Raw genomic sequence first — 15,892 nt, 5'->3', positions numbered from 1 at the left:
AACACCAACATATGACCAAATTCTGTTTGGATAAAAAAGTTAAAATATAGAAGTTCAAAGCACCAGAAAAAAAAAAGAAATAAATATTTAACTACAACTCTGAATTTTAGAGGCACTTCCTTCCTTAGGAGATAAAAGGGTTCAATAGATTTAACCATACAAAAAAGTGACAATAAATATGTATATATATATACACACACACATACACATATGTATACATGAAAATCATGAACTAGGGAATATTTTCACAAAACTATAACAGACAAGGGCCAATATGTTTAATATACAAATATGCTATGCAAACTAATAGAAAACCACTAAGAAAAAATATATAAGAGGGTAAAGGATAGGGCTTCCCAGTGGCTCAGACAGTAAACTATCTGCCTGCAGTGTGGGAGACCTGAGTTCAATCCCTGAGTCAGGAAGATCCTCTGGAGAAGGGAACGGCAAGCCATTCCAGTATTCTTGCCTGGAGAATCTCATGGACAGAGGAGCCTGGCAGGCTATGGTCCATGGGACAGCAAAGAGTCAGATACAACTAAGCAACTAACACTTTCACTTTCAAAGGACAGAAAAAAATAATTCATGAAAGAAGAAACTCAGCTGGATAATAAATATATGGAAAAATAATCAAGGTCACTACTAATCAAAAAATACAAATTAAAATAATTATAAATTCTATTTTTCAGCTACTGAATTGGAAAAATATTTTTAAATATCTAAAGCTGGTGACTGTATTATTTAAATGGTAGTTATATGTTACTAAAATGGGTTTAAATTGCCAATTCCTCTTGGAAAGTAATCCAGCAAGAAATATAACCTATATATATATAACCTAATTTATATATAAGTCTATATAACCCAACTATTTTACCTCTAGGAATCTAGTCTAAGGAAATAAAATTAAATATGTTGAAAGTTTAATGCTCACAGACATTTGTAACATCATTATTAACAGAATGGAAAAACTGAAACAAGAATTTCCAGTAATAAAGGAAGAGTGCATCCACTAGATGGAGTTTTATAAACCCACTAAATTTATGTTAAGAAAAAATTCATAACAACATGAAGAAAATATTTATGCTTAATACTAAGCAAAAAAAATCCTAGTAAGTAGAATTCTACATAAGATCTGTAACACAAACCAAAATACCACTAAGAGACTGAACATACAATATGTGATGCTGGACCAAGTATGACATCAGAACTCTGGCCCATACACTCTGCCACAGTAAGCTCGGGAAACCTAAGCACAATCCCTGCAGCACCATTCCAGGAAGCCAAACCACCACCTCTGCAACTATCAGCCCAGAACATTAAGATCCGGTCAATGACTGCTGGGCTCCCTAATTCTTGCAGACCTCTCCTCCTAAGACTTCAAATTCAGTACTAATATGTCAAATATGATTTCTAAACCAATCACACAAGACACCCTGCTTACAACTAGCCTGCCTCCATCTTCCCGTGTCAACAGCCTCCAATAACAGCCTACCTTAATGAGCCATAAAAGAAAGATTGAAACAATGCCATCTGCAGCAACCTGGATGGACCCATAGATTACCATATTAAGTGAAGTAAGTTACACAGAGAAAGATGAGCATCATATAGTATCACTTAAATGTGATATGTAAAAAAAATGATACAAATGAACATATTTACAAATCAGAAATAGACTCACAGACATAGCAAATTTATACTTACCAAAGGGAAGAGTGGAAGAGGGATAAATTAGGAGCTTGGGATTAACAGATACATACGACTATGTATAAAATAAACAACAAAGATCTGTATACCTGAAACTAATACAACATGGTAAATCAACTGTACTTCAATTGTTTAAAAAGCATACCTGAAGCCTACTCCTTTTTTCACTATAAAGCTTTCCCCACTTTCTTGCTGGCCTTTGAGTCTTTCCAAAAGCAAGTAATGGTCGCTGACTCCCTTGTGATACAAGCTTTGAAAAAGCAGCCGCTCTTCTCGTTTGGGTGATAATTTAATTCCACATAACAAAAGACTAAGCAAAAAATACTAATATAAGAAAGAAAAGAAAGTTGCTCAGTCGTGTCTGACTTTTTGCGACCCCATGGACTGTAGCCTACCAGGCTCTTCTGTCCATGGGATTTTCCAGGCAAGAATACTGGAGTGGGTTGCCATTTCCTTCTCCAGGAGACCTTCCTGACCCAGGGATTGAACCCGGGTCTCTCGCATTGTAGGCAGATGCTTTAACCTCTGAGCCACCAAAGAAGCCCAACTAATATAAAATGAACCTCAAAAATATCACTATTCACCTGTATCTGAGTATTCAAAGTACAAATCTGAATGATTTAGAATTGTCTTTCTGTCTACCTTGTTGTATCTTCCCTTATGAGCATGTTTATATGTATAATGGAAACATAATTTTTCAATAAAAATATCTGATGGATTATTGCATGCGTGCATGCTAAGGCACTTCAGTTGTGTCCGACTCTTTGCAACCCTTAGACTGTAGCCCTCCAGGCTCCTCTGTCCGTGGGATTTTCCAGGCAAAAATACTGGAGTGGGTTGCTGTGCCCTCCTCCAAGGAATCTTCCCAATCCAGGGATCGAATCCACAGTTCTTATGTCTGCTGCATTGGCAGGCGGGTTTTTTACCACTAGTGCCACCTGGGAAGCTGATGGACTGTTAGCAATAAAAAAGAGGCAAATTGCTGGTAGATTCAACAGACATATAAAAACATTATACTGCATGAAAGAAGATACACACACACACACAAATATACACACACAATATATGCTGTATGATTCTATTTACATGAAAGTCAAAAACAGGCAAAACTAAGCTACGGTGACAAAAGTTTAGAATTTGTTGCTTTTGGAAAGCAGTGGGAGTGGGCAACTGACTGGACAGGGGCAAGAAGAAATTTTAAGAATATTTAATAAGACATCCAATACATATTTTGACTGATGGTTACACAAGTAGATATATCCGAAAACTCACTGAAGTGAGCACTTAAAATCTGTGAATTTTATGATGTGTAAATTATATGTCAAATTATTCTTTCCCTGCTCTTTCCTATGTTGCTTTCAACTATCAAGTGTTCTGCTTGTAGCACCCTATCCTCTCTATATTTACCTTTTTCAAAGCTTCTTAAACCTACAATTCTTCTCAGGATAAAATACATGGAAATTTTCATTAAAAAAGAATAAAAGAAGAAGTTTCATAAAAGTTACAGAAAATGAAATACACATGATGCAAATCCTTAATCACATAAAAAATATAAATGGTTCATGTAGTGTGTAGTAGTCTTGCAAACTCATTCCAAAAAGATGATGGCCCAGTTTAAAAGTGCCTAATACAGTTATACATAATACAGGCTTTCAATAAGTAAGTATATAATAAGTAAATGAATTCACCTGATGCCGAGTCTAGTACCCAATACTGTGTCAAAACAAAAGAGTACTAAATATTGATCAGTTTGAAATGTAGAGACATATTGAATCACTATGTTGCATAACAGGAACTAATATAGTGTTGTAGTTCAATTATACTTCAAAAACAACTGAACAAAAAACTCACAGAAAAAGAGATCAGATTTGTGGTTACTACACGTGGCTGGGGGTAGGGGATTAGGTACTGGATAAAATCAAAAGGTACAAACTCCTAGTTACAAAATAAACAAGTACCAGGTATGTAATGTACACATGATAAATATAATTAACACTGCTGATTACATGTGAAAGTTATTAAGAGTAAATCCTACAAGTTATCACAAGAAAAATTTTTTTCTTTAATTTTAAACCTATGAGATGATAGATGTACATAAACTTGTGATAATCACTTAATGATGAATGTATATCAAATCACTATGTTGTATACCTTAAACTTTACACTGCTGCATGTCATTATATCTCAATAAAATCAGAATTTAAAAAAGGGTACTGAATATTACCTCAAGTAGTAAAGGAACTTTGGTTAAGACAGAACTGGAAAAAAGCAAAAAAAGATCCAATAATAAACTACTAAGAGACTTTCAAATTATATAAGTAACCAGTAACAATGTACAAATTATTTATAAATGGATTTATCAATATCAAAGTATGTTCCTCATCAGTATTCTGATTCTCTTCTTACTGCCCTCTGATATCCTATAATGTAGTAAAAATCTACATTAATACCCCTGATCAATCTACTTTCAGCTTCTTGCTATAATATTCTAAGTATACAAAGTGAGTCCTTGTAAATACTTTCTTTTTTTCACCTGTCTTTTAAATATTCACTTAAACAGATACGTGTAACTGGATCCCATCCGTCTAGTAACTAATTTCATAGATAAAAGTTAAAACCATTGAGTGCAACCTAAAGAATCTACTCCACTCTTATTACTTTGATATATCCTATATCTTTTATACTTTCCTCTTTTCTAATATTCTCAGGGAAATACACCCAACAGGAGCAACACAAAGTATGAATAGTTCAGGCTAATTTAAAATACCGGGCTTCCCTGGTGGTTCAGCTGATAATGAATCCGCCTGCAATGCATGAGACCTGGGCTCGATTCCTGGGTTAGGAAGATCTCCTGGAGAAGGGAATGGTTACCAACTCCAGTATTCTGGCCTGGAGAAGAATTCCATGGACTGTATAGTCCATGGGGTCACAAAGAGTTGGACATGACGGATTTAAAATATTATTTTTCCAACTCCTTAAAAGATGTGACCATCTCTAGAAAATAACTTTTGAAGTCTACTTTTCATCTTGTGGTACACTGCACAGCCCACTCACTTCCTCACATATAGTCATCCAGTTCAGAAATGAATCAAAGAGCCTATATTCAACAACACACACGAAAGCACAGGATTGCAGATCTCAAAACAAACTGTAACATGACACAAACTAAACTAAAGATGAGTTCAGGTCAGATGAAAATGGAACATGAATCTTGTTTGGATCCCAAGACATGTACATATTGCTATATTTTAAATGGATAACCAACAGGGACCTACTCTTTAGCACAAGGGACTCTGCTTAATGTTATGTGGCAGCCTGGATGGGAGGAGAGTTTGGGAGAGAATGGATACCTGTATGTGTATGACTGAGTCACTGTGCTGTCCACCTGAAACTATCAAACATTGTTAATCAGCTATACTCCAAAGCAAAGTAAAAAATTTTTTTAAAAAATGATACTATGGGACAATCTAGGGCTTCCCTGATAGCTCAGTTGTTTAACGAATGCAATACAGGAGACCCTGGTTTGATTCTTGGATTGGGACGATCCTCTAGAGAAGGGATAGGCTACTCACTCCAGTATTCTTGGTCTTCCCTTGTGGCTCAGCTGGTAAGGAAACCACCTGCAGTGCAGGAGATCTGGGTTCGATCCCTGGGTTGGGAAGAAGGGAACAGCTACCCACTCTGGCCTGGAGAATTCCATGGACTGTATAGCCCATGGGGTAGCAACGAGTCAGACACAACTGGTACTATGATACTATGGAACACCCTAGGAAATTTAAACATTAACTGCATATTAGATTATAAAAAGAAATTTTGTTCATGTTTTTAGATGCGACAATGGTTGGGGTTTATATTTTTTTAAAGGGGGGAGTCTTTATCTGATCTCTGAAGTTTTTTAGATATTCAATAAAAAGGTATAATACGTGGGGTTTGCATTAAAATAATGAAATGGTAAGTGAAGATTTACAAAAATTGTTGAAGCTGAAAGTTTATTATAATACTGTCTGTTCTTGTTATTTCGTTTTCCATAAAACAACAAAAACAAAAGATAGGTGAAAGTAAAGAGCATCTTTGTGATAGGCAGAGTAATGGTTCTGGAAAGAACCTGTGAATATGTTAGGTTATATGGCAAAGAGGAGTAAAGGGTTGCAGATGATATGAAGGCTGCTAGTCAGTGGACCTCAAGATTGGGAAATTAACCTGGATTATCCTGTGGGACCAATGTAATCACAAGTGTCTTAAAACACAGAAGAGGAAAGCAGAAAAGTTAAGAGTCAAAGGATGCAATGTGAGAAAGATTCAACTGGCCTCTGCTGGCTTTGAAGTTGGAAGGGGGCCACCAGTCAAGGAATTGTGAATAGCCTATAAAAGCTGGAAAAGAAAACACTTTCTCCTAGACGCTCCAGAAAGAAATGCAGTCCTACCAATGACTGGATGTTAGGCCAGTTACGCCTATTTCTAACTTCTAACCTCCTGAATTATAAGATAATAAATTTGTGCTGTTCTAAGCCATTAGTTGCTGGTAATTTGTTGAAGCCAAAATAAGAAACTAACACAATCTTCTAGCAGACCCACAGATTTTTACATGGAGATAAAGCATAGAGTTTACTGAGAATTCAAATGAAATATGTATTTGCCTCAAGTAAAGAAAAAATTTCCAACTCAGACCCCTTACTATCTTTTTCTGGTTTAAATAATTTTTTATTGCTCAGTATATTTCTTTCTCTTATGTCTTATTTTGTTTTTATTTTTTAGGAACTATAAATTCGAGCTTAGGGAAGCTTACCTTTGTCTTGAAAAACAAAACAACAAAGCTTTTATATCATTTGCTAACCTAGTTTTAAGAGCGAGATGGGAATTATCTTGCAAGAGTAATATCTCTACCATGAATGATGGAGGTCTAAGTCTGGTGCTAAAAGGAGACAACAGCATTGTTGACAAAATTATAATCAGCTGGTGACATCTGTGGAAAAGAAGCCCTTGCAAATTTCTAAACTCTGTTAGAAAGATACCCTTATTATCTTAAAGGGCAGGTACTTTAAGGCAGGTACTATTACCTACGCTACTTTCCCCTTTCTGGTAGCCTCAATTTCTTCCGTGGGTCAACTGCATTACCCGTCCCCTGCAATATACCAAAATGCTACCAGAATCGATCATCTCTACTACTTTCCCAACACTTTTCTCTTATTTAAAACCAATTTACACACTTAATCTTAAAATTACTGATTCTATCAATTCTATTTTCTATTATCGTGTGATCTTAATTCTATCCATCATCTTACTATAAATATCTTTGCCCTAATCAACTTTCTCTTGGTCTAATTCAGCTGTCTCTTGGTACTTCTGACTTGTTTGTTGTTTTTCATTTCTTCTGTTTCCACCATCCTTGATCTCTCTGCAATGCTAAGACACCCTTGAAGTTCTCTTTCTTAATATTCTTTCTAAAGAAAGTTTTCAGATTATCTGTCTCTACTTTTGAGTTTTCCTCATATCATTGTGCTAAGTTCTCTCTCCTCTCTTTTGCTAGCTTTACATTTCCATCTACTTAAATGTTTACAAACAGTAACTATTTCCCCCAGACACAATCTAACTTCTCAATTTACTGTACTACTTATTTTCAACCTTTTTTAGTTTGAAGACTTAAAGACAGGTCTTTAGTCAATTTACAATGAACAAATCAGACTGAACATTAAGCCATCCAATCAATTTTCTTGATAGTCTAATTTATTGTCTTCATTTAAGTAAAGTACTAGATTTCTAGTGTGACTGAAATGTACAGGTGATTAACAGAGCGGAAAAACTGAAAAAACATAACAATTTTCTCTGGCTACTCTTTAAATCTACATTTAAAACCCCATTATTTGTTGCTTTTATGCTATTTCCAATTCAAGATATATACTTACTGTACATACATAATCCAGTTATAAGAAGCTACTAAAATTAATACATTAAAAACTATATATTTTAATTAAAATTCATTATATTGATTATGTATCATCATTACATAATATATTCAAAGTCATTCTCTATACCATTTATAACAATTGGTATATCTGGGCCTTCAATAGAACTAAAATCATACTCTTCTTCCTAATATTTTATGTAAGTCTAGAAAGTATCATGAGTGATTTCTCTGATACATCAACCAAAACACATTATTTCACTCATTATAGTCAGTTGGTTGAGAATGATTTATTTCCTAACCATTTTTAACTCTGTATAATAAATATCTTTGGAATAATTAAAATTGTCAAAATACCTTCTTGTTATATGCCTTCAGTGACTATGAATGCTCCATTTAATCAAGCCTCTGTACAGGAAGGCTTATTATGCACTTTTTAGAGCTTTTATATTCTGTTCTTTACAACTACCTTCTATAAATCCTTTAAATACAATTTTCTTTATTTCTAAAACTTAATCACTTATTTAAAAATACACTTAATACATATTTTTAAATAAAAACATTCATGTTTAACACACATTAAAAGATTAGCCCTTTAAATATTAAAAATAATCAAGAAAAGTTACCTTTTTAAAATTAAAAAAGGACCCTTGCTATAAATAAGATCTTTTATAAAAGATACTTATTTTGACAATTAAGTAGGAAAAACCTCAATTTAAAAAGCATTTAAAACAGGGCTTCTACTTGAAACTTCTAATGGATATAGTCAAAGTTATTGCTATTAAACTACTATGTACATGGTTCATAGAACTATATTGTAGGAAACCAATATAATCATTCTATCATTACAAGTAAACTATGAAACTATGATTTTTCACAGGCACATATTCAAGTGAAGGCAGAAGGGATCTATAGAAATCACTAACCTTCAAGAAATAGGAATTTGGTTTAATCACTACTGATAATCCTAAGTCAGAAAGTATATAAGATTTTAAATTAGTTCTATATTGAGATACACACAAAGCATCACACCACTGTTTTTAAGAACATGAGACCTGCCATACTGAATGAGACCAACAGCCCAATTTGCTGACAATATACTAGCACCAAAGGACCTTTTGTGAGAAAACATAATTGTTCTCTATGGTAACCTAAAAAATTTGTAATCATATTTCCTACAAATCTATAATCCCTTACTTGAGCTTGCCCCTGCACTCTTATGCTCTCAGGATAGGCAAAGTAGAGTTTAGACCACTGAAATAGCTTGGCTTTGGTTTTCCACTTCTTAAAAATTAATTTATTTTAATTATATTTGGCTCTTAAATTTGTTAACATCTCAATCCCAACAAGAGTGCTTAATTCATCTGGTTTGCCTCCATCTGTCCATGAAGTCTTTGTCAGATGCTTTACCCATAATAAGTGATCCTGCAGTGTCAACTGTACTATCTTTTATTCTACCCATTTAAAAGTGTAGAATGAGACAAGTCCACATCTCAGACAATCTTGTATAGTTCCTTGAATGAATGAAAACTGCAGAAATATGGAATTATGGGCTGTGCCAACTTCAGTTACAGACCCTCCCAAGTAAAATGATATTAAATTAGAAGAATATGGAGACAATGAAAAACCTGGAGAAAAGATATCTAGGCAATTAATCTCCTTTCAGCTTTTCAAGGTCCTGGAAAGCCCAACTCTCCACAGTCCACGACTATGTTTCTGACCTTACACTTGTTTCTCTGGGAAGATCTGGTATTACGTCTAGTATGAAGATCATGATTACAATCCATTCCCATGTAAGAAGTTACACTAGTTATCTGTGTGTTGCCTCTGACACCATGACCATTTATAAAATCAACTTATAAATGTTGATGAAGAGTGAGTTGGCTAATGTAAGAGTTTATTCAAACTTTAGGGATTATGCCATCTGGTTCTAGTGATATATTTATTTTTGTCTATTTTGTTAACTAGGTCTAGAACACCCATGTGTTTGTCACTGTCAATCTAATACTTCTAAATTGTTCCCCTAAAAAAGATCATTTGGAAACAAAAATAAAAACTTAAATAAATGTAACTGAATCTTTCTACAATCTTCTTTTCCATATCTTTCTAAAAAATATGTACCATGTTCCTAAAGTGGTGTCACTCTTCTGCTCAATGGCTTCCTTGTGTTTATGTAATATAAGATGTATTTAATAAAAGTATTTTCCAAAAAAAATTGTTCAAAACATCTAGTTTTCTCTTAATACATCATTCTATGAGATTCCTAGCTTTCATTCATTCATTCAACAATTATTTGACTGCCTTCTATGTGGCAGGCTCTGTTCTATGAATTAGTGAAACAGTTGCAAACAAAATAAAGCCCTGTCCTCATGGAGTTATATTATAATAGGTGAAGCAAAAATCAAGCAAGTAAACATAATTTAATAACAGTTAGTTGTAAGTGTTATCAAGAAAACATAATCGGGATAAGGGCAGAGAGCAAAGGTGATGAGCAGTGGTCAATGAAGATCTCTCTGAGAAGTTAACAACTGAACCAAGAACTGAATGATATAAAGACAACAAGTAATGTAATTATTTGGGGGTGGGGGGAAGTGTTCATGTAAAGGAAACAGCAAATGCAAAAAGCCCTGAGACAGGAACATTTTTGAGAAATAGTAAGAAAGCAAATGTAGCTGGTGCAGAGTAAGTAACAGAAAACAGCTGAAAATGATGTCTATCTGGGGTCAGATCATTTAGAGCTTTATAAGACATAACAGGACTTCTGATTTTATTTTTAAGAGAAATGAAAAACCACTGAAAAATTCTGAGCAGGAATGACATAATATAATTTAAATTTTTAAAGGACTCTTCTACCTATTATGAGACTGTGGTGAGGCCCCCGTGAAAGCAGGGGAAACTCTTTTAAGAAACTCTTAAAAGAAACTCTTTTAAGGTAATAAAATAGTAGTCCAAGCAAGAGAAGAGACATGGTCAGATTTGGGAAGTACTTTTAAGGGAGAGACAACAGAATAATCTCTACCTTCTCAAAGTCTCTATGTTTCCTGAGGAATTAATTATGTTGCCTATTCTAATAAGTGAGAAAAATGAAGCAGAAAAAGTACGGGATTTAAGGATGAAAAATCAGAGCATTAAACTTAGCTATGTCTCTTACCAACTTTGGAGAGCTAAATTCTCTGGTCTCAGATATCTTCTCAGTAAAAGAAAAATATAATACTACCCTTGATGTCTTTACAGGACTGTTATGAAGGTCAAATGGGTTATCTTACAGATGAAGCTTTACTAATTGTAATTTAACCAACTTGCTAGATTAACAAAAACTCTCCATTCTCTTTGTAAAACACAGGTTGATACTAATGGTTCATTAAATGTTCAAAACTACTAAATTCTGTAGCTAGAATACTCACACTCTCCTGCTCCCAGACTAATTAGGTATGGGCCATATAACTGTAGGGATGAACATAAAATGAATCTAGAAAAAATACATACACATACATATGTTTGTTCATCTATAATTTGTATATACTTCCATATATATACACATATGTATATGTTCATCTAGATTATACACACGAGTATAAACTGCTTACTGAAATACGTATATGTCTGTGTGTGTGTATATATATCATCTGACACTTAAATTTCCTCTGAAAGCATAAATATCCTTATTCTATTTTAAACAAACAAAAACTAAAAATTGCACATAATGAATTTGGGATGGTTTATGGATAAGAAGTCTACACAGAACTTCAATCAGAGAATCAATATGCAACAGAAAAATCTTGATTGGTTATCAGGTGCTTTGTAAATTGATGCATATTTAAATGTTTTCAGTTTAAATGTTTAAGATATATATCATTATCAATGACTTTATGCTTCAATCTCCTTTCAATTAATCAACGAACCATGGATATGCTACTTCATTCATAAAGTACATCAAGTGCCTACTATACTGATTCTCAATATTGACTGTGCATCAGAATCTCCTGTGGGTACTTTTTAAAAGATATAAGTGCCAAGGCCCCATCCCTAGAAACTGATTTTCTAGGACTAGGGTAGACCTAGAAATCTTTCTTTTAGACAGAGTTAAGAACCACTGGCCTAAAAGGTAGTGAGCACCCTAACAATGAGAAGAAAATAAACTATAATTGTTTCCCAAAGAGTTCATAGTATAATAGTGTCAAAAGTCTTTTTAAAACACAATAAGCTGCTAAATTCACATCATGGCAGATGCTACAGGAAAAGAGAGACATGAAGAGAAACCTTAACTGTCTGGGGTAGGTAAATGAGGAAGGCAGTGGTCAGAGTTGGTGTTTGAACTATGAAGTAATGAAAGGTAACTGGAATTCTCCAATTATATTAAAGCTGGAAGAGATATTCTAGTCAGAAGCAGTAAGCTAAGAAAAGGCATTGAGATACGAGAAAATAATGGTGCTTTCTGAGAATGCAGTATATCTAGGGCATCAATGAAACAAGGATGGAAAGGTAAACACAAGCCCCTTCCAAAAGGAGCTATATCAAGTTAAATAGTCTGAAGTTTAGTGTACAGAGACGTAGTTTCAAACTGTTTTCATGGAATTCAAGTTCAGAAAAGGCAGTTCAATATTTCAAAAAGGCCATACAAATATCTGAACAACACCGGGTATTCAAATGTATACACACTGAACTTAAAACAGATTGCAGTAAACCAATGCATTAACCTGTTTTTTGCTGACCTTGAACCAAAATTTCTTCTGCCATTTGTTTCTGTACTTCTTAGAGATGTGTCACTGATTATAAAGCCTGTATTTTTATAAGGCTAGCAAATGTCCTACTACCTGCCTATGCATAATATCATATAACAAAACCAAATATAAAAAACGACTTCTGTTTGTAGACCACCACTGCTCCAGGGAAACCAACATAGAATTTTTAGCAGGAAAATGACATAAATAACATTATAATTCAGAAATAACCATTATAACAAAATGAATTGGAATAGGGTAAAACATGAGGTGAGAAGATCAGTTAGGAACTGACTTCAAGAGACCAAGCAAGAAAATATGATAGAATAAACAAGTATTGAAGATGATGAAAAGGGAATAATGGAAATACTAAGAAAATAGAATATGATGTGAAGGCCAATCAAATAATGGAAAAAAAGATGGTTTTCAAAAGAGCAGATTCATACTTTAATTTTAGCCATACTGAAAAGACAGAAGTACTTAGAAGGTACCAACTGTTTAGTACTCAGAAATGAATATCTTTTGCACATTTAATCAGTGAGTTCAAATTAATTCCCCATTTTAGCAACAGTCTTAATTTTGGGATATCTTTAATCCATCTTTACATATTTTGTCACAGTCCAAAAAACCTAAAATCATGCAACCACTTTTTTTAAATTAACTATATTCCTATCTAAGTATGTCACAGTACATTACCCACTTGGTGAAATTTCAATACTATTAGTGTTCAGCACACATAGCTATCTATCCTTATAATTTCTTTGAATATTATTACTTATAGCCCACTGGTTATAGTCATTCTATCAAGAACAAGGTGATTTTAAAACTTTAACAATAATATAAATGTGTGTTTCATTGCCTCTTCCAACTTATACATTGCCTTCACCTAACCATCTTGTTTGATCTTCCCAAAAATCCTCTTGGGTAAGAAGAACAGAAATACTTACAGAAGCCCTATTACCATACTACAGATGAGAAATTCAAGTCACAAGGAGATAAATGTCTTACCAAAGATTATATGGCTGACAAGTGACAGAGCTTTAAATAAAATACAAATTCTCTGATTCCTAGGTCGGTGTTCTTCCTACCATGCCATATGTTTTTTTAAAATAATAACATATTTAACTTTTGCCACTTTGAATGACTATCTCTTGCCCACATAAATAAGTAGGTGATTATCTATCCCATTTTCCTCTCTTGCTTTCTCCTAAAACCTTATCTACCAGCTTTATAACCTCAAGAGTCCAATGCCATTCTGTTTCATAAGTTTATCTTTTCTATATCAATTTTAACTCTACTAAAACTCTCCTGCATTACTATCACATTCATGAACTGAGACACTTAGGCAATTGTTTTCAGAATCTTGGAATGATAATAGTAATACATCAAAGATTAGAGAATCTGGGCATAATTCCCCTGCCTAGCAGTTTAAATCTGGCCTTTAGGGCCCTTTCACATATTTGTCTCATTAAGCTCCTCCCTTATTTGACAAAATATCTATTATTTCAAAGTAAGGATAAAATTCTACACAACTTTGTATACAAAACTGTACTGTATACAAATTTCACAGAGCAGGTTAGGACTAAATCTGTTTAACCCAATTCTAAATAAATTCACTTTTATGTAAACTAGTTTATAATATTTTAATAATTAAAGACTTGTTTTTATAATGACCCTACTGGCAACACAGACTAAGACAATAATTGAAACTTACCCATTACACATGATTTGTTTACTACACATAATTTGTTTACTACAAAAACGATTTTAATAATTTCAAAAAAATTTGTGTTGAATTACTCAAAAAAGTAATACTTAATTTATATGGTTTCAAAAATTTACTATTTATTCTCATGCATACAAATGACTTGGTAACTTTTTTATTGAACATAAAAAGTCAAAAGCACATTTCTAAGCTACCTCCTAAAAAAACAATAAAAATTATAAATCCCTTTATGTCAGAAAATAAAACAATTACTTCTATATATGAACACCATGCTTGTTTTGTAAATTCTCCACTCTCCCCATCAGAAACTCTTTTGCTTATTAGCTCAATATTAAAGTATAATTACTTAAAACGTTTCCTCACTAAACAATAACACAGTCTATTTTTGAGTTCCTATAAGTATTAAGCCCACAGTATTTGTTTATTAAGAATTTAAGAATCTAGGTATGTTTTTATTCAGAATTTTAAACACTGCCTTCAGATCTTTTAGTGGATGTATTCATCTAGCTCTTATCTTTTCAATTCTAGCAATATCTTAATAGCTTTAATCCTTTTATACTGAACAGTAAAATTAGTTTTTCTGAGTGACAACATTGAATTAACTATTTATACATAAATATTAAATTTAAAAGTATTCCAAAACTGAATCTTAATATTATCTTGCATATTCTACTGGTAATGTTTATTTATTAATACTTCCCTTAAACTATAACTGCTTTATAAGTTGATGCCTGGAATATCTTAATACAAACTGACTTACCCACAAAATTCTCTGCACCAGACTCTCTGATACCAGCATCTGAAGACTTTCCAGCCCTTAGAGGGTGTGTTTTAATTCGTTCCTCACAGCAGTAAACTAAAGAATAAGCTTTAAGCCAATTCAAAACTTACCTTACAAATCTGGAAATAGTCTGAAGTCAAGGTTTCCTGAATCTCCTCTCTGAGAATCCCTGCAGTCCCTGCCGGATGTGTGGAGCCACTTCCAGCCCCACCACCACTGTTACTGCCACCGCTGCTGCCACTGCCAGGGGATGAGGCCGTTAAGCCATCCAAAACTTTTCGGAAATTAAACTTCTTCATTTTAAAAACTGTGGAGAAATTCAAAGGAAAGGGGGACTTACTACATGGAATTATACATGGGTAAAAGTGTTTAGCTTTTCATCAGTCACGGCACTAGCCAATCCCCATTTTTACATGAGTTTTTTTTAAAAAGGAGGGGGGGATTCAATCTATCAAATTTTAATTATAAAAAGCATATCCTTCAAAAATATAAAACACAAACTCCAAGAACACCAGTATTTCCTCCTCGCACATCAAATTTTCAAGGGCTTTATTCCCAGCTGTAGCTACGCTTTATCAGCACCGAGGTAAAAATAAAAGGCAGTGTCATCATCGTCATTAGCATTATATCATCATTATTATACAATCAAACCAGAGTCCCACAAACCAAGACTCTCTTTCTTAAAGGCGGGCTTTCCTCCTGAAGGTTGAGCTCAGAGTATTTTTATTTTCAAAAAAATGGTGGTGGAAGGGAGCTAGTATATATTCTGCAACCACCTTCGGGGGTCTCCCCCAACATCTTCAACGCTCCCTTTTTCTCAACAGGAAAAGAGGCGTGGGGGGTGCTTTTTCTATTTCCCACTCAGAACAGCCCGTGCCCCCAAACACCTGCAGGTGATCCACAGCAACAGCCGACGGGAGGAGAGAGCTGCTGCGCCGACTACCTCCGCTTCTGTCTCCGCTTCTCCCCTCCCCTCTTCCCCCTCCACCCCTCCTCCGCCCCGTCTCGCCTGCAGCGGGACCGCGCCCAACCCGCGCGTCCGCTCTCCAGCAGCACGG

At 34.2% G+C, this 15,892-nt stretch overlaps 1 protein-coding gene across 6 annotated transcripts in view; it reads right to left on the bottom strand.

The window, feature by feature from the left end:
* The window catches only part of STXBP5L (syntaxin binding protein 5-like), a 335,496-nt gene that overhangs the window by 319,018 nt on the left and 586 nt on the right, over nucleotides 1-15,892 (bottom strand). For 5 of the 6 annotated variants that reach the window (XM_010845396.1, XM_010845399.1, XM_010845394.1 and 2 more), the window contains exon 2: nucleotides 14,945-15,141. In XM_010845396.1, coding sequence (XP_010843698.1) covers nucleotides 14,945-15,133 — 189 coding nt within the window. In that variant the 5' untranslated portion in view covers nucleotides 15,134-15,141. Of the gene's footprint in view, nucleotides 1-14,944; nucleotides 15,142-15,721; nucleotides 15,789-15,892 lie in introns of those variants that run through there. The other variant, XM_010845395.1, reaches the window with a different exon arrangement.

This window comes from Bison bison, unplaced genomic scaffold (assembly GCF_000754665.1).
Source record: "Bison bison bison isolate TAMUID 2011002044 unplaced genomic scaffold, Bison_UMD1.0 scf7180017864215, whole genome shotgun sequence".
Classification (NCBI taxonomy): Eukaryota; Metazoa; Chordata; class Mammalia; order Artiodactyla; family Bovidae; genus Bison; species Bison bison.
This window is presented reverse-complemented; position numbering and strand designations above follow the sequence as displayed.